The 27,197-nt window shown below is 28.1% G+C and overlaps 2 protein-coding genes and 1 long non-coding RNA gene across 3 annotated transcripts; 2 read left to right on the plus strand and 1 right to left on the minus strand.

The window, feature by feature from the left end:
* Positions 1-10,225: 10,225 nt before the first annotated feature.
* Positions 10,226-13,614, plus strand: LOC137826255 (transcription factor MYB16). The gene is made up of 3 exons (XM_068632150.2): positions 10,226-10,506; positions 10,606-10,735; positions 12,256-13,614. Exons 1-3 carry the CDS (start codon positions 10,374-10,376, stop codon positions 13,136-13,138), a joined length of 1,146 nt encoding a protein of 381 aa, XP_068488251.2. The 5' UTR covers positions 10,226-10,373; the 3' UTR covers positions 13,139-13,614.
* A 1,569-nt stretch (positions 13,615-15,183) lies between these two features.
* LOC137824344 (uncharacterized) lies at positions 15,184-16,205 on the minus strand. Its single transcript, XR_011083243.2, has 2 exons — positions 16,129-16,205; positions 15,184-15,521 (listed from the first exon to the last, which is right to left on the minus strand). It is a non-coding gene; the product is annotated as an uncharacterized LOC137824344 (long non-coding RNA).
* Positions 16,206-22,298: 6,093 nt separating this feature from the next.
* MTO1 (Pyridoxal phosphate (PLP)-dependent transferases superfamily protein) lies at positions 22,299-26,968 on the plus strand. The gene is made up of 11 exons (XM_068628604.2): positions 22,299-23,260; positions 23,696-23,799; positions 23,902-23,975; positions 24,061-24,229; positions 24,791-24,850; positions 24,954-25,157; positions 25,262-25,348; positions 25,431-25,538; positions 26,164-26,259; positions 26,398-26,516; positions 26,713-26,968. Exons 1-11 carry the CDS (start codon positions 22,783-22,785, stop codon positions 26,834-26,836), a joined length of 1,623 nt encoding a protein of 540 aa, XP_068484705.1. The 5' UTR covers positions 22,299-22,782; the 3' UTR covers positions 26,837-26,968.
* Positions 26,969-27,197: the final 229 nt, after the last annotated feature.

Below are 27,197 nucleotides of genomic sequence, written 5' to 3' on the forward strand. Positions count from 1 at the left end.
TATAAGAAACATTGGAAAATGCATTTTCTATATTTTTATAAAAAAAAATATTTGACATAAAAATTATGTTTTTTATTTTCTTGTAAAAATTTGAAAACAAAAAACAAATTCAAAATATAAGTGAATAATTATTGGTTGATTGTAAATTTATAAATGTGTAAATTACACACATGTGATCTTTACCATTATTTTGTATGATTTAAGCATTAAATTAATATTTATTTATGACAAAAAAACATAGACTTTTTACTTTATTGGCCTTGGCATTTAGTGTGTCCCAAAAGTAAGTATAAAGAATATATTTAAATAAAAATAAGGGTTTCAGTTTGCAAAGGCTTTAACCTACACTTTCGCTAAAATATACATGGGCTTCTAAGTAAGAAATGGGTAACTTAATGCTTTTGCTTCCTGAACGCAAAAAATTTCAACTTGCACCTATCATTAACGCGAAATGACTACAATATCCTTTTTAGTTTTTAAATAGGGATAGAATGCATATGTCAAAATGTATGTCGGATTTGATATTCATAATATATTTTTAAATCTTAGTTTCCATAATATTTTTTTCATTGGGCATTCTGAAATAGCCTTTTAAGAATATGTTTTTGAATTTTGTTTACTGTTATCTTTTTTTTCAAAAAGTATTATTTGTATTTCCGATTTACCTTTCTGGAATAGATTTTGATTTTTCAATTCTAATATAAAATTTCATCTTCAGAACGAGAAAAATTTATTCCTAATTTATTTTTTAAAATTTTATTTTTTAAGAATTTATAATTCCATAATCAAAGGCAATTCTGAAATTTTAAATTTTATGGGTGCAGAAAGTAAATTTATTAGGTGCAGGAAGCAAAAGCCGTAACTTAAATATGATAGAGGAGAAATAAAATTGGATAATGAGGCCCAAATTGAGTGGGCTATTCTATTTCAACTTTTTTTTTATATTTTTATCTCATATTTAGTTTCATGTGTTTTTTTTCTTTCAAAATTATATTTTATTGTTTTCTTTGTATAATGGAAACATATCTATACTCAATGAAAATACGTTTTCTTTAACAAAAACGTTTCTCCATTACGATAAAGGATGTCAAACTTATTTAAGTTTACATTTACAAACGTTCAATTGTGTTTTTAACTAAAATGTTATCATCACATCCTCGTATATTTATTTATTGATAATTTAATTATTCAAAACTCAATATTATATTCAAAATAAAAACTACTAGTGAAGGGTATTACAAACAAATCCTCTATAACTTATAACTATAAATATTATAAAAATCAATTAATCTCGCATATCAAAATAGCTTCTTTTACTAGAAAATTATTTGTTCTTCAACCAAAAGCAAAATCTTAGAGTATGAAGGAAGTTGAAAATATACCTATAAATTTTAGTAACCTATGAAAACATTCAAATCACCAAAACACAAATTAGAAGTTGAACCACTTAAGATACTATCTTTCTCATCTTATTAATCCTATAGAATTTCAAAACTTCCAGAAGAAAAGTAAAAAATAAAAAAAACAAAAATTTAAAGAGATTTACAACGATTTAGTTTTAAAATATTTTAGATCGAATAAATTTATTTTTGACTTAACACTAAAAAAAATCAATTTTAAAGATAAAAAAATTAGTCACTAAATTAAATATTATTTTAAAAATAAAAAAAAATATTTGTATATAAAGTAATTTTATTATTAATAAAATTTATAAACTAATTTTTAGATTAATATATAATTCGGTACTAAGATTTTAGCGATCAATTACTTTATCCTAATTAGATATTAATCTACAAATAAGTTTATAAATTTTATTAATAATAAAAATGTATATAAATAATATTTTTAGTATGTAATTTAGTTAATATAGTTATTAATTATTTTTTACTTTTAAAATTAATTTTTATTTAATTTAACATCATCATTTATCTCTCTTATGTAATTGGTGCATCTTGTTCCAAGTAGAATATTAAAAGAAGACACTCTTATGCAATGTTGTCAAATTTGTCATCACATTTGGTTCCCGGAACAATAGTCCTTTGTGGTAAAGGAATTTTGATAATTAGGTATGTTTATCTATTTAATTTTACATTTTAATTTATTTATTTCGACAAGGGATAATAAACAAAAAGAGGAATAAACCTCATGTAAATAAATTAAATAATTAACAGAATCTATATAAATATGTATGTGTGTATATAATAGGTATATAAACAAATTACAAATCACAATTTTTTTCTTTTTCTCCATGGAAGGACTTTATTTATTTGTATAGTCGTATGAATGAGTGTTATCATATTTTAAAAAATCAAGATTAATTTATCTTTATTGATATTTATTCATTTAAATTATCAAGTTCATACCTTCAACTACCAATTAGTTCAATTTTTTTATATGGATATATTAAAAAAATACTATCATAGTACATTATTGATTACAATAAATGTCGAATGCCTATTTTTTTAATATATATATATACCATGACTAGTTTCAGTTTATTTTAAAAGGCTATATTATTAAATAAAGAAATGGAGATACTTAAATAAATAATATAAAAATAAACGTCTAATGGAATGCTATCTTCAACCAAATGCCAAGAAATAATTAGTAAAATAAATTTAAAAACATCTTACTCAGTAATTATAGATATAAATATTATAAAATAACTAAACAAAATTGAGTTAAAAATAACCGTATAAATCACTACAGTTACAAATTATATAAAATAAATGAAAAAATATAATGCATAAAAAAATAATAAATATATTATCTCCTTGTCTTATTATTTGGAGTAATACACTACAATTTAGGTCAAAAATATTTTTAAAGTAAAAGCGAAATTGAAGAATTTTTTAGTAATTTTTTTTAGCTATTTTTGTATCAATTGAAAATTATTGGATGGTGTTTCATCTAAATAATATATTTTAAAAATTTAAAATGATAAAATATTTATATTATCTAATATTAGTAATAATAATAATATGGTTACAATATTGTACTAAAAATATTATATTAGAAATTTATATCATTAGCCGTATTTTGACTTATATATATATATATGGTGTAAGTATTTAGACACATTTTATGTAAGTAATTATTTATTTAAATAGCATGATATGTATCGTGGAATGTCTACATTTATTAAGTCATAATATACATTATATCTTATTTTAAAAATATAGATTATATTCCACAATTCTTAAAAGTTACAAACTAAAAACTCAAAAAAAAAAACTAAAAAAGAAAAACTTAAATGAATAAACTAAAAAGTGTACTTATAAACACTAAAAACATATTTGACATTTTTAATCAAAATAGTATAATGAAGATTATAAGTTTATTTAATCCGACTAAATTTGAGCCAGTGTGACACGAATGTCTTAAATTTGACATATTACAAAGGCCAGTTTTTAATTTAGAAAAAAATAAAAATAAGGTTCAAATTGACTTAGTATCACTTAAATATTTTAAATTTATATGAATAGAAATAATATTAATGAATCTATCATCAACGTGATATAAAGGCAGAACAGATATGAAGGACAAAAAGAATTTTTTTTTTCTATAAGAGATTTTATTCATAGGAAATACTTTATTCTATCCCCATTTCCAATTCCCATATAAAGAGAAACAACTATTTTTTTACCATTAGTATTTAAAAAATATTTCTTACTTCTAAATTAGCACATTTTATAATAAGATGATATATATATATATATTTTAGGGATACAATTATTTAAAATATATATGATACAATATTTGTTAATGGAGATGGATTAACTTCCCCTACAAGTAAGTTGTATATACATAGTTTATTTCATAGCCTTTTATAAAATATAAAATTAATAAATTTAAGCGTGAGATATCATCTTAATATTTATATATTTTTTCTTACATGTATATCTACATATGTTAAACTTTAGATAAATTGAATTTTCATATATGTATCTATTTATCTGTCCATATATCCAACATTTATTATTATTTTCCTTCAATCGCAGCAAAATTTATAATTTCTCTTGAAAAGTCTAACTTTTTCCATTAACAGATAGAAAAAAAAACACTAAAATGAGTCATTAATAATAATAAATGTATAAAAATGAAATTAATTTTTTTGAATGATATTTAAGCTTATACTTTTACAACAAATATTATGTACAGAAGTTGAATGCAGCAACCACATAATAGTTTTTACAATGAATTGATTAAATATTGTATTACATAAATGAATGTTGATGTTAGGTTTAAACTTTGATATGTTGTAATAATTAAGATATATGAATAAATATGATTTAGATATTGTATTTGTTAGATATTTAACACATAGGAGTGATATGATATTGACATGTGTCATGCATGGGCAGTGATCATTTAATAGGATCATTAAAAGTAGACTGGACCATATCACAATGCTAGAGCTGGCAGTGATGAAGGAAAATTTAAGGGTGTGTCCCCATTGTCCCTTATATGGCCAATGTAGGACTTGGGTCCTTCAAACCTTTCCTCACACACCACAAACCCTCATTTAAGTTTTCTATTTTAGCCCCTTTTTTTTCATCACGGGGCCCCTTTTTGGTCTTTTCACCACCACATCATTCAATTAGCCCTACCCCAACCCTAAAGTCCCACTCCCCTAAATTGCCCCTACACCTCCCAAATTACCGAAAACCCCTCCCTCTTCAATTGTTCATTGGGAAAGTTCTTCAATGAACCTCAATGGTACCCCTTTTTTCGGTTCAACACTTCTAAGAACAAACATGGCTCTTGTGATGCCAATTTGGTTTAGCTAGGTCATGTGCTTTTTCCTCCTAATGATATGACAATCACTTTGATGAATTCATTTCAACAAAAGGCTTCATCTTCATGCCCTAATATTTATTCTAGTTACATTATTTAAATTTTAAGAGAATTTTTTATAAATATATAGTTTCATATTCGAATTGACATGTTTCGACTAAATCCTAAACCCTAAATCCTAAATCACAAACTTTAAATTCTAAATCATGAATTCTAAACCCTAAACCTTAAATCAAATTTAGAATTTAAATAATGGGTAGTTAAAACTTTAGTAGCTAATTAGATACCAATTTAGAAACTATTTATCAATAATAGAAACCAATTTAAAAATCAAAAATATTTTTAGCATTTAAATTGGTATATAATTTAGTCACTATAGTAACTAATTATTATTTTTTTTCTAAAATTGGTTTCTATTTAATGATTTTATTGTAGTGTTCATTATATAAATTGTAAAAAAAAAATTATAAATATATTATTGTAGGTATTATTTTCGATCTTTTAATATTTATAGGTAATTATTTTTTACACTAAGTTCATCGGATTCAAACTCTTCCCACTTATTTAATTGACCGAGTTCATCATCATTCAATTTAATCGCGTGTCAATAATACCAATAGAAATTCTCATACATAACAATAACTTTAAAAATATTAACATAATTTGACTCATTAGATTAAAAAAAGTAAATGCTCTATATTTTTAATAAATTAAATGCATTTATTTTTTTGAGGTAATTCTTTAAAAGTACTATAAAAATAATAATAATAAATAATTGTATAGCATAGCTTGTACGGGATCTCGAGCTACAATCCTTGTGCTATGTATCAAACGTTGGTCATTTAATAAAAAGATACTTTAGGATTGGGACCATTTTTATATGATATTGGAAAATTAATGAACATAAATTAATGCAATAACAAAAGAGATTATGAAAAGGTGTATGCCTCCACTTTTTAGCAACATGAGATCTTCAATTAGTAATTGCAAAGACCTAAAAATAATAATACACCATCGTGTGCATTCAATACCATCATGTGATGTACCATTTATCTCAATTAATTTTCTATTAATCCATTCTTCACTCACCCATTCAATGTTTTCTTTTGGAGTTTAATGGTTATCTAGCAAAGTAAGTGTAATCTAGTTCTCACTTCTTGGCTACAAAAACCATTATGCATAATTTATCTGATTATAAAATATTATTAATATACTTAACACGGTAATTTGTAATCGAATAATAATAGAAAATTATTTTACAATATTAGTTTTATGTCTTCTTCTATTTCTTTTGATACATGGATACTATATATATTACATAATGTATAATACTTAAACTAGCTTGTTACTAAAGTTGTCATGTAATAATTTTATAAAATTATTTCAAACAAGTTCTTAGTATTTTTCATGTTCATACAATTTTAAGTTTAAACCTATTAATATTTATTTTCTTAATTATTTTTAAAAATTAAAGCTGCATTATTTTTAAGTTATCATTTATTTATCACTTATTCTTTCACGTCTAACTTTTGAATTCTTCCTTTAGTTTTTTAATGTTATAAGATTTATAGGTTTGAAAATTAAAAATAAAGGTTGGGATCATGAAAGCTAAGAAAGATATTTATGAGATGGATGAAAAGTATATAACTTCATATATATATATATATATATATATATATATATATATATTAAGAATTCATTAAATAAAAAAACATTCGATGGATGCTCCAATCCACATATAAAAATAAATAGTATACATTATTAAAAAATTAAATTATTTATTATTATTATTATATATAATGCTATACTAATTATTAAATTATTTTCAATTTTCAATGACAAATAGAATACTTTAGTTATTAAAAATTTAAATAGTCAAATTTTGGTCTCTAATGTTTTGTAAAATATGAAATATATATATATATATATATATGATCAAACTATTTTGAAAATATATCCTGATAAAAAAATTCAGCAATATTTATTTGTACATAAATACATGTCGTTGATCTAACTATTAAATTAACTTTTTATTCAATTGATGAAATATATCAATTTTATAAAATTTTAACACTATTCAATACTTACAAGATTAAGTTATAAATACACTTTCTTGTATATATCAATTACGTTCTCACTAAAAATTTCCGTTGAAAAAGCTTTTTTCTATCATTTTTGCAATCTATTAACTTTCCTTCCTTTTCTTTTTAAATTTATTTTTCCTTACTAGTTAGAATTGTTTTCTACATTTGTTTATATAACTAAATATAGATATTGTTAATGTAGAACTAAAGGGATTTAAATTGTACATATGTGAAAATTCTTACATATAACATTGATTATATCAAGAACTGATGTTATATGCCTTCTGCATGGTCAATTACAAAGGAAGCATGCAAACATTTTCGAAAACATTTTCCACATCAATCTATGTCATAATCAATGTCATTCCCAATAATTTTACAACTATTTTACTTATATGCCTATATTTTATCATAAATATCAATTGCAATTACAATGTACCCTTTCATCAAATAATAACAATGAATATAGAGTTGTAGTGTAATTACATAACTCATTTTTTTATGTTAATTAGCAAATAAAACGCAAGGAAAACGAATGTTTGGATTAATAAAAACGTATATTCCAAAAAAAAACGTTTAGTCCTAGATAAAAGTAAATAGGTAAATACCTCATCCCTAAGGACAATAAGAATGTTTGTCATTATAACTGAAGTTTTCTGGTGTGCATTAAGAATATCTTCTGCATATAGTCAGATACTACTGAACTAAAATGTAGAAATTACTGAACTAGGTTTTAATTTTCCCCTACAAAGTCTTCTTAATACATATAATTAGCAATGGAATTTTTACGTGGGAACCACTACAAATAAGAATATTACATGTATTTTTAAGATTAAGTTAGACAGTTAAATATAATTTTTTTATAATTAAATGTTAAAAATTAACTTATATAAAAATAAGAAAATTAAATATCATATTTTTTTATGAGTTTATTAACTTGCAAGTATAATATTTTATATAAGTTGATTAATTTTTTGGTATGATCTTTTATATGACTATATATATGTTCATAACTTATTAAACTTTCTACAAGAAATCCAATACTGTTAATATCCAATTACTTATATAAATTATATGTTTCTACTTTTGAATTAGGAAAAATAAAGAATATATTGTTGTTATAATTAGCATATTGAGACACAGCATTACCTCACCATTTTGTCCTAAAATTTCTGATTAAAGTAATAGGAAAACTAAAAACCAGAACTGAAAGGAACCATTCTTTGATCTCTGATTAGGTTGTAGTCAACCTGGTGTCGCTGGCAGAAATGATCGCTTTCATGACTCCATTGATCTAGCATCTTGGAACAGACAAGTCGACAATTTTTTAATCAACTTTAATTTTGTTTCAAATTTCCAAAAAGAGAATTGATGTTAACAAAACATGACTCCATTAAAGACAAGTTTGGGTGCTCATCTTTTAACATTTGCTTATTAAATTAATTAGCTTTCTTGTGCTGTATATATGATCACGCTAATTATTAACCTTCGGAAAAAATGTTATGACATTCTAAATTGGATATACACCTTTTGGACCCAAGAGATAAAAAACAAGTCAAAATAATGAATGTAATGAAGAAAATATAGGGAGAAAAATATTAAAAAAAATGTGTTTATAAATTAAAAATGTCATCTGTTGCCTTTATATAACATCATATACAGGTAGCCAACAATTATCCTTATCTTGTAAGACAGAAATATCTGTGTATACTTGGAACTGAGTCACGTCAACCTTCATATACATTCTTTCTAGAGAAACGAATAATTGTAGTTTTCTGTGTACACACATTAAAAAAAGTAAGGTAATTCTAAATATGTGGTACATTAATTATGTTAGTAGTAATCTTTTTTCGGGATCCCAAAAATACATATATAAGTGAAAGTTGTTATTATCTTATCTTACCGCTAGAAAATTATTAAATTAGATACTAGTTTAAAAATTAAAAAATTTATTTATATTTAAATTAATTTATATTAATAATTAATATCTGTCTTGGATGTACTTTTGTCTTGTTTATGCTGTGTTTAGTGCTAAGACTAATGTTTTGTGAATGATTCGTAATCGATGAAATACTTGTTTTAATTATTTTGAAAAAATTAGGTTTAAAGTTACTCAAATTTTTCGTAAAAGGAATGTGTATGTTGATAAGTTAACTAATTTATGATTTATTCATAGAGAATCATTTCATTGGTATAATAGGTTTACATCTATATGTTCTTAGAATTATTTATGAATAAGTATAGTCTAACTATGTATCATTTTGCTGATAAAAAAAAAAAAACTATGTATCATTTTTGTTAACATATGAGTTTTGGTTTAGTGGTTTAGTCCCTCATATTTTTGTATTTTTTTTAATAATATTTTTTTGATGTGATAACAGATTATTGTTGTTACTTGAGATGTCAGCCTAACTGAGATGTCAAGTTGCATAATGAACGCTTGACATGAAAACATTTTTATATAAAAAAAAACAGTTTCTAAGTTGATATCTAATTAGTTACCTAAGTTTTAAGAACCAATTATTTAGATTCTTGGTATCTAAAACCTTGATATCTAATTAGATACCAATTTAGAAATTATTTATCAATAATAACAATTAATTTAGATACCAATAATTTTTTTATTTTTCAAAACAGTATATAATTTTGTCAATATAACAACTAGTTATTTTTGTCTCTAAAATTAGTTTTTATTGGATGATTTTCTTGTAGTATGTGATAATATCTTATCTATTTTTTAATGAATTTATTGTTAGAAGAAAAAATATATTAAACAAAAGCATATGACAGGATTAACTATAAAGCAGTTAGATGATAATAATTGAAGAAGTTCTTAAAAACTTACATAAGCTGATATGATATAGATGAGATGTATGGTGTTATTAGTGCATTTTGGCGTTGGTCCCCATGAAAGGCTTCATCCTCAAACGTTTCACAGCAACAGAAGAAAGATTTGAGAAAAATGAATTGACAAAGAAGTGATGGATGAAAATTGTGAAGAAGGTCCACAAATGCAAAGTCTCCACCCGTGTAAATAATTAAAACTCGTCCTTAGCAACGCCATAAATTCTGAGTAACGTGTCTCTAAAAGAAAAGTGGTGTGGCAATAACTCAGTAGCTCAAAGCTGTCAATAGGTTTAAAATTCTACCCCATACACTATGAAAAGACAACGGAACCACTCAATTTTCATTACTCACTCCATAAAGACTCACAAATGATGCATCCTACAGCATTCAATTGTAGGTAATGTGAAGGGCATTATCGTCGTCATCACAATATACATGCACACTCTGCGTCATCATCAACTTAGTTTCTTATCTCATATATTTATGCCGCTGACCTTTCTTCTTTCTCCATTATCTCTTTTACAACTCCAATTCGTTATCCTTCTCTCTCCCTCTCTCTCTCTCTCTCTCTCTCTCACACACACACACACACACACACTCTTTTCCTTAGTCTTCTTCTTCTCTATCAAAAACTGTTGTAAAAAAATGGGACGATCACCATGCTGTGACAAGGTGGGTCTGAAGAAAGGACCATGGACGCCAGAGGAAGATCAGAAGCTCTTGGCATATATTGAAGAACATGGTCATGGAAGCTGGCGTGCTTTGCCAGCAAAAGCTGGTAATCTTGTATATATGTTGATGTGTGTGTGTATATATGAATTAGAATAAAAAGTTTGAAGAGTGGTTCACTGTATTGGGATATGGATACTGTGTTCAGGACTTGAGAGGTGTGGCAAGAGCTGCAGATTGAGATGGACTAATTATCTAAGGCCTGATATTAAGAGGGGAAAGTTCAGTATGCAAGAAGAGCAAACCATCATTCAACTCCATGCACTCTTAGGGAACAGGTTTTGTATCTCTATAAAAACTTTTTTCTATATCTGAGACTTGCTATGGGGTTTTGTAGTTGTTTTCTTAGCCAATAGCCTTCTGAAAGAGAAAGAGAGTAGAGAGATTCTCAATAGCAGTATCATCATAACCCCTAAAATTTCCAATTTCTCAGTATTTTACATGTATGTAGGCTATAATAATTCTTCAACATGTGACAAGTCTTCAGGTGTTTTTGCTGGATGTTTTACTGGGGTTTTCATTGATGATTTTCACTATTTTAGTTGTATAATTCTTCTATGAGTACTGGATTTATGAAAATTGGTGAGGAGAAACAGTGATATCTGTGGCCACTCCTCACAGATATTTTAATTTTTGAAAATCAGTGGAATTTGATACTATTGTTTGAGTTCTTCTATCTTCCATGATAAAAACTTAGTATGTGTTTCAACCATTTTTCAAGTAGGAGCTATAATTTCTTTGCTTTTCCAACTCCTCCTTGTTGTGCAGAATGTCTTAAATGTGAGGGTATCTCAATTTCCCTAACAACATATCCTATCCCACATTTGCAACACAAGTAACTTTAATTGTGCCCTCTGTCATGTTCATACCCTGACACCCAATAATTTATTCAAGATGGTCCTTAAACGCAACAAAAGGATTTTCTTCCTCATCAAGCTAAATCAATGATCCATGAAATGCCATTTCTAAATTCAACATGCCACACACCTTATCTCAATGTCGCATTTTACATATATAATTATATAATATTAATTAAACAGAAACTGCAAGTATTTTGTATTCCTTTGTAACAAAAAAAACAACTAAAATAAAATATTAAAATGATTTTAGTATAGTTTTTTTTAATGAATTTATTATATATTCACAGAAACTATCCATGGAAACCTGGTGCTCATTTATACCTAGATCCTCTAGAGCACACAATCTTCTCCTATTTCACTATATATAGCCTCTCCATGTATCTATTTCTCTATTTATGTTTGGCTTCCTCACATGCTTCTCCTTCTACATTTTCGTTTTTGCATCATTGAATAAAATCCAATTTTATAGAAAAATAATAATTAATTGTTATAGTAACTAAATTGAAAACTATTTTAGATACTAAAAAAATTATTGATTTCTAAATTAATTTATATTATTGATAAATGGTTTCTAAATTGGTATATAATGTTTTTTTTACCAAATTTAGAATCTAAATAATTAATAATTAAAACTTTGATAGATAATTAGACACCAATTTAGAGACTATTTATCAATAATAGAAATTAATTTAAAAGTTAATAGTTTTTTTAATCTCTGTATCTGATTTATTTTCTATAACAACTAATTATTTTTTGTTTTTAAATTTCTAGAGGTATAGAAAAGAACAAAATATCCAATAGAATGTTTCCACTGATTAAAAATATATGTTCGATATATGTATGTATCATGATTATATTAAGTAGTAGTTTATGGATTATTGTAGGGCTTTCATTTATTTGTATGACATATTAGTATTATGTTTTGTTGTGTGTCTCAGGTGGTCGGCGATAGCAACACATTTGCCAAAGAGAACAGATAATGAGATAAAAAACTACTGGAACACGCATCTGAAGAAAAGGTTAGACAAAATGGGAATTGATCCGGTGACTCACAAGCCCAAGAACGATGCCATTCTCTCCACCGAGGGCCATTCCAAGAGTGCTTCCAACCTAAGCCACATGGCTCAGTGGGAGAGTGCCAGACTCGAAGCAGAAGCAAGATTGGTGAGAGAATCAAAACTACGTACCTCACATTCATCATCACCCTCCCTGCACCATTCTCTAATTGGCACTTGTGCTTCATCATCATCTTCTTCAGCTCCAGTATTACCCTCCTCAACACGTTTTCTTGATCATGCTTATGGTAGCAGTACTAACACGGTTGCAACTAGGATGAGTGACCTTGAGTCCCCCACTTCTACCTTGTCTGAGAACAATGCGCCACCAATTATGACTAGCGTGATTGAGTTTGTTGGTTCTTCGGAGAGAGGGATGGTGAAGGAAGAAGGAGAGCGAGAGTGGAACAAAGGTTTTCATGAATACAAAGATGGCATGGAGAATTCAATGCCTTTCACGTCTAGTCTGCATGAGATGACAGTGACCATGGCAACCACGTGGGGGTCTAGCACTACCACTGCACATGCACATGGACAAGGACATGTTTCTGAAGAGGGATTCACCAACCTTTTGCTCAATTCTAACTCCGATCACCGGAGTTTGTCGTCGGAGGGTGGTGGCGACTCTAATAATAACTGTCATGGTAATAGTAGTGATGGTGTTAACGGTAACGGAAACGAGTTATACGAAGATAACAAGATCTATTGGAACAACATTCTTAATTTGATGAACTGTTCTTCACCTTCGGATTCACCCATGTTCTGATCGAGTTGCATTGAAATGGGAAGGTAAATAAATCCTCAGTTGAATTTGATCAAAACATGTGTTAAATTTTTGAACCATCTTTCTGATATCAAAATGTGGGGTGGTTCAAAATTTACATAGAGAGAACTTAATACAAAATTTCAACACCAGAAGAACTAGAAGGAGGGTCCATTGTTGTGTTGGAAGTGTTTGAATATTGCTGCATCCATCAAACGAAGGGCTATTTGATTTTCTTGAGTGTTGGCATTAGAAGGGAACATAAACACAGGGAAATGTTATAGTTTCCAACAGTATGGTTGTGTTTGTTGTGAATGCTTTCACATAGAAAATTAAGTGTGTGTGTCGCTTCCCTGCATCATTAAATGTTCATATTATTAAATTGTTTTGGGATATTTGACTTGATTTTACGTTTGTTTAATTGCTGGTTGAGGATATATATGTTTGATGATAATGGAAGATAGATTAGTGTGGTTGAATGACTTTGACTCCTTGGTAATTTCCTTTGCTTCAAATTGTATACAACAAATATCCAATAATAGAAGTATTTAGTATGCACTTTATTGGTGTTGGTTTTATGTCGCAATCTAACTATGCAAAAAATTTCATTCATTGCATTTATTAGGGTTCCTCTCTCTTCATTTGCTTGGCTGTCATCTGCTATATCAAGGTGAAAACCACAATATCACGCTTCAATTGTTTTACTTCATTTAGATTTTTTATGATAACTTAATTTTGATTTGAACTGCTCCAGAAGAAAACAAATTTTAAATTGGGATCCATTATTTGTCTTAGTTAAAAACGTCTTCATCAACTCATGAGTAACATTACCAACTTTTTCACTTCTGTTTAACATTTTTTTCACAAGTCACATAAATGAATACTTGCACACTTCTTAACTTGATAAATAAATTATTATTTTACTAGTATCAATAATTAAATAAAATATATATAGTAATATTATCATAGTAGTCAAAATATTCAATGGTAATAATAACGAATATTTTAAGGAGTCAAAAGGAGTCATGGTTTTCTCAAACTTTATACTCTAAATATTTTTAAAGTAAATATATATATATATATATATATATATATATATTTATTGTCTTGCCAAAATTTTATTTCAAGTTCGTGGTTTCTCAAAATTAATTTAAATTTTTTTATTCTTATCTTAATTGAAACCAAACAAACTTTCAATAATGTGAGATGGGCTTTGGCCTACGTTGTAAGATGGGTTTCTTCTCTAAATGAGTAAACGAGGCTTGCTGAGATTAAATTGGGCCTATGTTGACACGGGCTTCTTCTATGAAATTACTTTCTGCACCCTATCACTGACGCAAAAATATCAAAATGTCTAGTTTTTAAATAGGAATAAGGAATGCAAGTAAAAATGTATTATAGGTTTGATATTTTGAAATTCATTTTCAGAATACTTTTCAGATTTCAGAATCTTTTTTTTCGGTTAAATTTTGTTTTCAAAATATATTTTTTGTATTACAGAATTACTTTTGCATAATGAAAAATTGATTTTTCAATTTTACTCTAGAATTTCATCTCTTGTAACACAAAATACCTGTTCCGAATTTCTTTTTCTAAAATGTATTTTTTTTCATTTCAATTTCTTTTAGAGAGAGATTGTCCTTCTTCTGGTAAGTTTGATAATATTTCTTCCAGCATTTCCATTAATTTCTTGCACCACCTTCTTATTCCAGAATGGACTACAGGAAGTGTAAAATATAAACTCCAGAAGTCCATTCCTTCGAATGTTGAGCCTTTTTATTCAAAATCTTCTCAGCTCCACAGACTCGGTTCATAAATGTTTGTAGGCTTCACAATCTTCTCGCAACTCTTTTTGAATTATACTATTTAAACTGAATCTCTTTATAAAGTAGCTTGATTCAATTTTTTCAAGCGAATTCCATTTTCCAAATTCCTTAACACTCATAATTTGGTAGATTAAACCACTTCGTAAAAATGTTAACTGAACCGAACTGTTTCTATAAAATCTTGTTAATGTTTCTTTTTATCAGAAAGGTTCAGTGTTCACAGACCCAATAATAACATCTGCACATTTAGATTAGACATCCAATGATGTAATTGTCACAGCCTCGTGGAAGTGCAATACAAATTGAAGAAATATGTTAAAACAAATGCAACTAAGTTGGATTGAAAAAGTTATGCTGTGATGGATAGATTACATAGCAAATGTGTAAGGGAACTTGAGGCAATGAAACACATAATCACTCAAACTGCTAAAACAGAATCTCAAAATTCCCAATGTTTTTTATGCACCTTCAGATTAGGATTCGTAGGAGAGTAAAATTGACATTAAACACATGCTAAGCCACCCATCTTGTGGATTTCATGTCCATTCAACTGAAAAACCCTTCGAGTAAAGAAAGCAGAGAAACACAACCATAAGCTAAAGCCCAAATTTCTATTAAACTTTAAAACAGAACAATTTGTTTCCCAGTAATGGTTAAGAAAAAAACAATCAATTTACAAACAAAAAGGTTCAAGAAGAACCCCCAATGATTCAATTGGGACCATGCAACACAGGCACTGAACAAATAAAATAGTAAAAGCAGTACAGAACATATTTGGTCTAACTTCAATCCACCTATGTTGCATATGTATGGGTGATACAGGCAGTCCAAACATGTGAAGTTAGTTCTGCAAAGCGGTACCCAAAATTCATTGTTGCACATTAAAAATAGGCAACTCGTGATATTAAGCAATCACAGAGCCTTAGTACCAGTGCAGTGAAGATCATAGGAAATAGAACCACACAAAATCACAAATTCGCTAACATTCAAATCACGTCAAAATATACAAAATTAATGAAAAGAAAAAAAAAGAGTCCCAATACAACATATGCACACAGTAGAATAGATGGTTGAAATCAGACACTATCCTCAACAATAAGAAAATAGTATCAGATCTGCATAATCTCCATACTCCAGAAGTGAAACTACAAAATGTAGGTTATTTACCGCAAAAGGAGCGGCTATGGAGCAGATAAACAAGTTCGTGTGGCAGAACGACATGGTGTTGGGAAAAAGGGTTTCAATTTATAGGAACAAGGAAAATTAAATTAGGGCATCGCATGGAACCCACCCAGAATGTATTTGGCTCCGCCAAGAAGATCGACGGTTGATAAGCTTGTGATGATGGCAATTCACTTATACACTGAGGACACGTGCTTTTATAATTTTGGAGATGAAATCAGCGGCTCAGATTACACGCAGGGAAAATTACAGTAGAAGTTGTTTTCTTATTTGTTAATCTATCAATTTTTATATGATCTATGTTGAGAAAAATAATTTGATATTTTTGTTTGCATTAAAATTAATTTCTTAATATGATATTTATTATTTAAATACAAAAATAAAAATGAATTATAGTTTGTGTTTTAAAAATATTAAAAACAACATTAAATAATACTAGCATAAACAAATGTGTGAGAAAGTATGTATAACTTATTTTTTATTTTTATCATTTATATATAATTATATTTAATATTAAAATTTGAATAAATAATGTTATTATTTATATATTTATATTATTAATATAAATTTATAGTTATTTTAATAAATACGAATAATACACATGAGAAAACACATAAATTTTGTTCTAAGTATATACATGGTAATCGAAACATAATTAACGGAGTTTTAATTTATTCATTCTAATAAAATCATTAAATAAAAAATAAATTTTAAAATAAAAAATAATTAGTTACTATATTAATTAAATTAATATTATTTTAGAATTAATTGTATATAAATTAGTTTCTATCATTGAAAAATAGTCAGTTACCAAATATTTTTAGTTTGTAGTTAAAATCTTCATAGTTAATTAAATAATAATTTATAAATTATTTTTAATAATAAAAATTAATTTAAATACTAATATTTCTTTTAAAAAAATTAAAATAATATATAATTTAATAAATATAATTATTATTTATTATTTATTTTTAAAATTAATTTCTATTTAATTATTTTTAAGTAAGCGTTTACTCTAAATATTGGTCATGCTAGATTTGTGCTCATAGAGAGAATCTAACAAAATAATCAAATTAAATAAATAATTTTAAAGTTATGTATTTAAATATAATTTTACTAAGTATTTAAAAATGATAAAGAGAGTATTTGAAAGCATAACTTCAATATTAAAAAACCCATCTAAGACAAAATCGTATTTGAAAACATTATTTTTTCACTTTAAAATCATTTTTTCAAACATGATTTACCTATTTTCATACAAGTTTCAAAATTTATCTTTTTGGTAAATTTTAAAAAAATCCATCACCTTAATAAATTAACTTTAAATCACAGGACATCATTTAGCATCACTTTGATAATTGTTTATTGGCACTGAGGATGCTTTTTTTGTAAGAATTGTTTTTTGCATTTAAAGTTTTATGTTGACGAGAGAAAAAAAATAAAATAAGAAAGATGCGTTGGGTGAGCCATGACATGATTGATTATGGTCCCCTTGTGTGTTATTGCTTAATAGTGAATGATGAGTGCGACATAACCAAATTCATTGTCCCATGAAAAGTTGGCAGAAACCACATACATTCGCATATCCTCTTGTTGTCCTCTGTCTTTGTGTCCACACTGGTGCGGTGCATGCTCTGTCCATACTCCATGCATGTTATGGTGGTCCTCCTCATCCATCATTAACATTCCTTATTTTGGAAGATGTTAAAACTATAAATCACAATTTTTTTAACTCCTAAACCCTAAATTCTAAATCTTCCACATAATCAGATCAGATTTATTAAGTTCAATAGAAGAGCATGATTAATTATTAGGTAATACGCTTTTAGTTATGATCCAAAATTATAATATGATCTAATAATAAATGGTTCATAATAATCATATAAATAGTCACAAGTTTTGAGAAAAAATGTAAGTCTTCATCATGCATTAATTACACCGAACATCGAATACAATACCAAATACTGATATCTCACTTAAACCTTGAGCGTCAGAGTGTCTTTTGCAGGTACCATTCAAATTGGAAAAACTTATGTGATATTTTAGTATATATTATTTTAAAAATAATAAATATTAAATGTATTGTTTTTCTTTTCTTTTTTCACTTTTTACTTTTTTTAATTCTCTACGAACTATTATCGTAGTTTTCTCAATTAGACAGTATTTATTAATAAAATGATGGCGAAGTAAAAATCAAGGTCAACCGAGATGTTATCCTTGTAAGTTTTTTTTTTCTCTTTAATGTTTTTATTTTATCTTAATTTTTTAAAAATATTTGATGTTTGACATGTTTGATCATATAATAAAAGTGACATCTCTTTTTATTTAATTTTTTACCTATCTTTTGATTGATTTGGGTGTCTTTTTTAAGCTACTGTTTTGACCTTAGTACTTTAAGATTTTGTTTCTGTTTGGATAACAAACAAACAAAATCAGATAAGAAAGGCTTAGTTATATTATAAAAGTAATTAATTCTGACCTATATAATTATTATTTTTGTTGAGAAAAATAGTTATTTAGTTGCTTTTGGAATAGGTTGTAAATCTCACTATATATAAGTGTTATGTTAACTTACGGTAGTGTTGGAAAGGGGTATATTTTGTATGAATTGGTAAATGCGTAATTGGACATAAAAAATATTTTTCATTCAACATTTGAAATGAGTTGAAAGCATATAATTGATTGATTTGGATATTTGTATTATAATATAATGTTATTTTTTAAGTGTTTTACAATTATGGTGATGTTATTTTTAATAAATTTGAGTGTTGAATATGCATATATACTTTATTTGATGATATGGTTGATGAAAGAAGTAGCATGTGAAGTATAAATTTGTTTAGAATTGATAGTTTGAGTTTGAATTTTGTTTTGAGTAAGTTAATTACGTAGGATTATGATTTTGCCTAATTTGCTTTAACACAAGAGAATACACCCAATGAAAGATAAACCTCAAACTTAATTAGCAAAGTATTATTCATCTAACAAATTCTATGAATTTGTCTAGTAGATGAGATTTCATCATGTGAATCTTAATCTGTGAACAAACTGAAAATTTATAATGGATTGAATTTGCTTATTTAATTTTAATATGCTTATGAAAATCTTCCTGAATGTTAAATTATTTAATATTGAGTGAATATATGTTATTTTTGGTGATGTAAATTGAATTAAAAATATGTTATAATGATAATGTATGTATGTACCTATCAATCTTTGAGTGTGATTGATAAATTGATATATTACGTATGATTTAAGTAATTACAAACTTAACATTTGTGTAATGATTTATATGACATTACTTATTAAGAAAGTATTAATAAGATATTAATATAATTTGTGAAGTATTAAGTTATGAGATTTGGTGATATTTTAATCTTGTGATGAAAAATTAATAGAGTTTTAATACACTAAATTGAGGATAAGAATCACCTATACTTAATTAAAAAGAGTATAAAAATTACTATGTTATAAGAATTGTTTCACCATATCTATATTCAAATTATTATATTGTTGATGTTGACTTAGAAACAAATATTAGTTTCTTTTAACTTAATACTAATATTTTAATATTTTAGAAGCACTCAATTGCTATACTTATATACCATTTGTGATATGTTATACTAGGTCGATAATATGATTATGAATTTTATTATAAAATATATATTTAAATAAACTATTTCATATAACTTAAATGAAATAACATGCTAATTTTAGAATAGGTATAAATTTTTATTTTTATTTTAGTTTCTTCGAAGAATAAACGTTGGTAGAGGAATAATATATTTGTTTATAAATTTTTTACTCATTATTATTTTAATATATTGTTCTGGTATAATTAATATAGTTCTATATCATTCAGGAGTCGAGACCAATGACAGTTTATATACTCCTTCCTCTTTCGATCCACTGAAATGTCTTTAAAGAACAAAATCGTGACAGAACACCAATTTTCAAACGATGATTGATCTAACCATATTATCTATTGGACTTATGGTTGAAACAATTTTGTATTAAAACTTAAATTTTATATTGTTAGTATTATTTTAAATGAACATAATTTTTTTTATCTCATAAATAGTTTATTTTTGTTTCCTTACACTTTATATTTTTGTAATACTACTTCTTTTATATTCACAATAAAACAAAGTCTATAACAAGTAGCATTTATGATACATAAAATAAAATGGCTAACTATAATTTGTACACATGTTAAAACAGTCTCTAAATAATAATTGAAGCACGCAATGAATCATTCCTTAATCACTTTTACAACATGTTAATTGAATTGAACGTTTTAGAACTTACACACCAGATAAATAATGTCAATTTTCTTTCACTTTCCCTCCATCTTCTAAGCCAACTCAACAAAATAGAGTTTGCAATAGTGTTGTCAAGAAGAATGTTTAATTCTAAGTTGTTCGAAGAAGCCTATGTTCGCTTTCAAATTCAAAAGATCCCATAAGAGTGGAGGACACTGAAACCAAGTGCTAAACAAGTCACTATATTTTAATATAGTAATATATATTAAAATTTGAAATTAAAAAATTAAAAAATATTATTAAAATATTATTATTTTGAGTTGTCAAAAATAAATGTTTGTCGGCTTTTAATAATATAAAAAATTTACCATTTTTACTGAAAAAAACAATAATACTATTTTCAGACTTCAACATCTGAGATACAACAATGAAATTTTTTGACACTCTTACTCCACTCTACACCTCAATAAATATTAATTTATTATTATTATTTTTTTAATTTTTTCTAATTTTGAAAATTATTTTAACATTTTATATTTTGCTTATATTTTCATTAAAGAGTTTTTTTTAATTTTTTTTATTACAAATATTAATATTTTGTTATCGGTGTAAGGTGAAGTAGGTTGTCAAAATAACATCACCCTTCAGCAACAAGAAAAACAAAACACTCGCTTATATCGCGGGACTTCTCTCTGTTAGAATTTAGCTTATGTTACGTATTTTTAGACAAACAGTATTTAATTCAATAATATCTAAATAATGACAAATAAAAATGGTGTGTAATGTACATAATAATTAGATTCTAACCTTATAAATAATACAAATGAGTTAATAATATTTTTTTCTACACAATTTTCACTTTTATTTTTATTTTTCTATTTAGCATCATCTTTTACTTTTTTTCTCAAATAACACTATTTTCACTTTTAAATATTTATAAAGGAGAATGAAATAAAATATTTTATAAAGTATTTTGATGTAGAAAATAAATGTAAACCCTAAATTTTGAACCCTGAATCTTAAAACATAAACCATAAACCATAAACCGTGAACTATAAACCCTAAATGATAAACCATAAATCATAAACATTAACCCATAAACACTAAACCTAAACCCTAAAAAATTATAAGAAATATTATATAATCATATTTATTATTATAATTTATGACATATATTCATATATAACTCATTATTTACATAATCTCTAATTTAAATATATTTTTTTAAAATTATAATTTATACATTTATTTTTTTATTAAACCTAATAATAACTTATTTTTTTATTATTATTACACACGTATCATGAATAACTTAATTTTTATTTATAATTTTTTAAATCATTCAGTTAATTCTTTTATAAAATATCTAAACAATTTTATTTAATTTGTACTATTACTTATTTTGATATCCTTTTAATTTTTCGTTTGTTTTAATTTTATAAATATTTAAATTTATTATAATTTTATAGATATTTAAAAGTGAAAATAATGCTATTTGAGAAAAAAAGTCACGGAGATAAATAGAAAAATAAAAATAAAAGTATGCTGGATGGAGAAATAAAAGTGAAAATAGTGTTATTTGAGGAAAAAATTTATTAATAATTTATTTTGCTACTATTTGTAAGATAATTATTATGAAAATAAATAAGAGATAAAATAAAACTTGCATAATAAAAACAGAAGATCGTCTTTGTACTGAAAAGCATATGAGTTAAATTCTTTGTACTATGAGGGCATATAGTATTATTTATTCTTATCTTCCTTTCGGTTAAATTTTTGATGATGAAAAAGACCGATAAACGTACTAAGAGACATGCACTCTAGTTCAATTCAAGAGGATAAAATTTATTAGCTAATAGTGATAATAATGACGTGTTTACCTATTTACGTATTGGTATTGAAAACTAAAAAAAAGTAAACATTCTGAGAAGAAGCAATGACTTTGAACACTTGATCGAATCAGGAAAACGGGAGCCATGGGATTGAAGTTGAACGCTCCACATCGAATCACGCTTGAGTTGTAAGTGGAAATGGCGAACGAAGTCGTTAGATGAAAATCCAACGGCTAGTTTTGAAGAGTTCAGGAAGTGTAGTTGTTTGGTGGGTGTAGGAAATGCAAAATCCCTGGAGTGATATATATGATGAGTAGTAGTAATAATAAGGGAGAAAAGAAGAGGACAAATGAGTGACGCGTAGATACTGTGTTATGGTTAGAGTGGAGTATTATATAAGGGCGCGAGGGTTCCATTTGCAAATGGAAGAGTAGAGAAAGTGGTTTTAGTAGGTATAGATAGAGAGGGGAGAAAGAGGGGAAGTAGGTGAAGGAGAACAAACCGAAACCGATCGCACGAACAAAACCCTTGAAACGACGACGAACATGGCCGTTTCGAGTTCGCACATGCGTTTCACCTTCGAGTGCCGCTCCGATCCCGATTTCTCGCCACCGCCGTCTTTCGACAACCTCCGCCGCCGCAACTTCCGCTCGGTCGGATCCGGCGCTTCTTTCCACGGCGTCTCCTCCCTCATCCTCCGCTTTCCTCCCAACTTCCAGCGCCAGCTCAGCACCAAGGCGCGACGCAACTGTAGCAACATCGGCGTCGCACAAATCGTCGCCGCTTCGTGGTCCAACAACAGCACCAATAATCCCTCTGCCGGGGCTCCGGCACCGCCCGCGGTTTCCGCCGCGGACGCTGCCACGGCGCCTCTCCTCGTCAACATCAGCGCCGACGAGGACATCGTCGTTTCCACAAACGACGCCGTCGCCTCCGCGGCCGACAATAACGGGGTTGTACAGTTAAATCGTAGTTCTTATTCTTCGTTTTTGAAATCGGATGCAAGCAAAACGATTCATGCCGGTACGTGAGAAATGAAAACTTGTCGTTTTCTTTTTTATGTCATAAATTTTCATTTATTTTTATTTTCTTAGATTCGTTTACTTTTCAATTATATAATTAAATTTAGATGTGGTTTGCTCGGATATCTATTCTTTAATTGTTCCTTTTCAATTCTTTTGTACAGTTTTTAGATTTTTCCTTCACATCGGATGTGATTTGATTCAGAAAGAGGCCTTCTCTTTCTTTTTGTTCGTATCGTACATACTTATTCCGTTGTTTACTGTATGCTTACTGTGATTTGGTATTTTTATTAGTTTATGTGACGTTTGATTTAGGATTTAAATTATTTGTATTGTTTAAGATTAGACTAGTTTTAATTTCCTTGGATGTTATTATTGTTGATTCTTGGCTATGTTGTTTACGAAGCTGATTGGTTTTTGCATTTGAGTAATGCAGCTGAAAGACTGGGTAGAGGTATTGTGACTGATGGAATTACCACTCCTGTGGTGAACACTTCTGCTTACTTCTTTAAGAAAACCGCTGATCTCATTGATTTCAAGGTACTATTCTTTGAACTGTTATGTAGTTTTTATTCGCCTATTTAAACAATGAACAGATGAACGTCCATTATTGGTGTGGCTGAGCTTTCAATAATTTTGCAGGAGAATCGTCAAGTTAGTTTTGAGTACGGGCGCTATGGAAATCCAACAACAGTGGTTTTAGAGGAGAAGATAAGGTATGTGTGCTTGGACTTTACGATGATCTTGTAATGTGTCGAGTTTTGGGGTCATTTAATGAGGCTTGTTGTCATTATGAACCAGTGAACTGGAGGGGGCCGAATCAACTGTGATAATGGCATCTGGGATGTGTGCTAGCGTAGTCCTATTTATGGCACTGATTCCAGCTGGTGGACATCTTGTGACCACTACAGATTGTTATAGGAAGACTAGAATATTCATAGAGACATTTCTTCCAAAGATGGGGATCACGGTATATTTTCTGCTCATTTGGTGGTTTAATTGTATTTAGTTGTGTGGTGTGCGAACAGCTTCTTATGTTTGTCATGTTTCTTTTGCTTAAATATTATTGTGTGGATTGAAATAATGCTCATTTTCATTCCTGTTGTTCAAAAGATTATATATATGCATTCATAATTTTACTCAAATATTAAAAGAAATCTCATGGGGAATTATACTTCTGTGAGTTTGGTTTTCGCGAGTTTAATGCTGTTGTGTGATCTATAGGGTTAACTCATCTAGTGGAATAAAGGTTTTGTTGATGTTGCTGTTTCCTATCTTTTTTTTTCAGAATTGAATGATTAATAGTGGCATGTAGCATAGATGTCTGGCTAAAAGTTTGATAGGTTTTTAACGGAAAAATTTAAATAGATATCTTAATGTGAATCTTATTGTCTCTTAGTTGGTAAGGTGGACATTTGATGTTTGCAATGGGTTACTTCTGGTAGATTTTACCTTTGTCCCAGGCATGCATAACCATGATCATTATAGATTTGTTTTAGATACGTAACAAAGTTTCTTTTTTGATGAGCAGACGACTGTAATTGATCCAGCAGATGTTGGTGCCTTAGAAACTGCTTTGGAGCAGCACAATGTTAGTGTTGGAGAGAGTTGTTGGTTTCATTTTATGGATTTCTATGATATTTCTGGAATTAAAAGATGGTCTAGAGTTAATATAGTATTATATAATTGTGCAGGTGTCTCTGTTCTTCACTGAGTCTCCTACCAATCCATTCCTCAGATGTGTTGACATTAAGCTGGTTTCAGAGCTTTGCCACAAGAAGGGGGCTTTACTCTGCATTGATGGTACATTTGCAACACCTTTGAACCAGAAGGCCCTTGCCCTTGGTGCTGATCTGATTATGCACTCCTTGACAAAATACATGAGTGGACATCATGATGTAAGTCAGTCTTTTCTTCAAAACTTAGTTTATTGGAAACAACTCAAATATTTAAATTTCAGTTATTCATAATTAATCATCAAAGAGCCTTTTCCTCCCTTCAGGTCCTTGGTGGTTGCATAAGTGGTTCAACTAAGGTGGTTTCACAAATTCGGACTTTCCACCATATTTTGGGCGGTACTCTTAACCCGGTAGGTCATTTCTATAGAGTTGACCCTCCATAGAAAGGTAGCCTAGTTGGTTTTTGTGTCTAAAATAATGCTTTTTCCACAGAATGCTGCGTACCTATTAATCAGAGGCATGAAAACGCTGCATCTTCGTGTACAGCAGCAGAATTCAACAGGAATGGGGATGGCCAAAATTTTAGAGGCACATCCCAAGGTACCGTGGAATTGACATGCACGCTGTCTTGCTCTCTGTTCATGTCATTTTATATTATTAATTTTTTAGTTGAAGTTTTATAAATTGTCGAATGAGCTTGTATGATGATGATTTGTATTTTATTTAATCTTGCATTTCCTCCCTGATTACATTCGTTTCGTTTAGAAGTGTGGTTGAATTGTTTTTCATTTCATGTAAAAATGAAGTGTATGCTTTATGTATTTCCTTAAGGGATGAATGAGTACTAAACTGTGCCATGTGTGAAGAGGTTGGTTTCTTTTGAATTTTTTATGTTGTGATACACTTAAACTTGAATCCTTGTTCTGCAGTTATCTTGTTTATTAATGATAAGTAGTTTAGTATTATTTTTTTTTAGTAGCCGTTGGAATGGATGCCATAGCTCTTCTGGTGCATAATTTCTTGGGAATGAAACTGTATACATATATAGGTTCTGCCTTCTTTTTTTCCTCTTTGAATCGTCAAATGCATCTCTACATTTGTTGCATTGTCATATGCATAGTGTATTTTGTACCATTACCATTTGCAATTTCACTTTATAAATATTTTAACGATTTTCGTGTGCATCTTATGTGAACTGGTTATAATGACATACTTCTATTGGCAGGTGAAGCGGGTCTATTATCCAGGCTTGCCGAGTCATCCCGAACATGAACTTGCGAAGAGGCAGATGACTGGTTTCGGTGGTGTTGTCAGTTTTGAGGTGGGAATTTGCTGAGTCGGTATTCAAATATGTGGTTTGCTAATAAAATCCATTATTTGTTTTGCTTATATAAAGAATGATGTATTTGAGGCCACCATATGAAAATGTTTTTTTAGAATTAAATTGGCAATAATGCAGATTGATGGAGATATACATACCACAATAAAATTTGTTGATTCCCTGAAAATCCCATATATTGCGGCCTCGTTTGGTGGCTGTGAGAGCATTGTTGATCAACCTGCTATTTTGTCTTACTGGTACGCCTTACGATTCCTTCTTTAAGTTGTCTTGTTAAGGATTTGACACTACACGGGGCATCGGTCCTCTTTTTGGATGTGACCTGCAGTGAAAACATGTTTACCTGGTCCTTTTGTGCTTTATAGTATAAAAATTATATTTTTTGGTTTATTTGTTTAGAGATTGTATATTTATTTTTTATGTATTGGGCAACAGGGATCTTCCTCAGTCAGAAAGGGCGAAGTATAAGATTCATGACAACTTGGTTCGCTTCAGCTTTGGAGTTGAAGATTTTGAGGATTTGAAGGCTGATGTCCTGCAAGCTCTGGAGGCTATATAGTTCACTTTTCCTGATTCACCCTACTTCTTTTATAATCCTGCTATTCTGTTCCTTTTTCTCATCATGTCTTGTCTCTGATTTGGATGTTATGAAACTTGTGCATTGCTTAAATTATAACTCTATTTCATATTAGCTCCCGTTTCCCCTGCAAATGTTGAGCCGGTTTTTTTAATATAAAAAAAAAAACTGATTTTGATATAAAATAGTTTAGGTAAGAAAGGTACCAGTTAATTATTATGTTTTTCAAAAGAAATATTTGTTTTTGACGCCAGTTTATCAGACTTCTTATTTACACATAAATGCATAATATGATCTAATACCAGCAAAATGAATTCCTTGGAGGCAGAATATGTAAGTGAAT

This window comes from Phaseolus vulgaris, chromosome 8, assembly GCF_051622355.1.
Source record: "Phaseolus vulgaris cultivar YP4 chromosome 8, ASM5162235v1, whole genome shotgun sequence".
Lineage (NCBI taxonomy): Eukaryota > Viridiplantae > Streptophyta > Magnoliopsida > Fabales > Fabaceae > Phaseolus > Phaseolus vulgaris.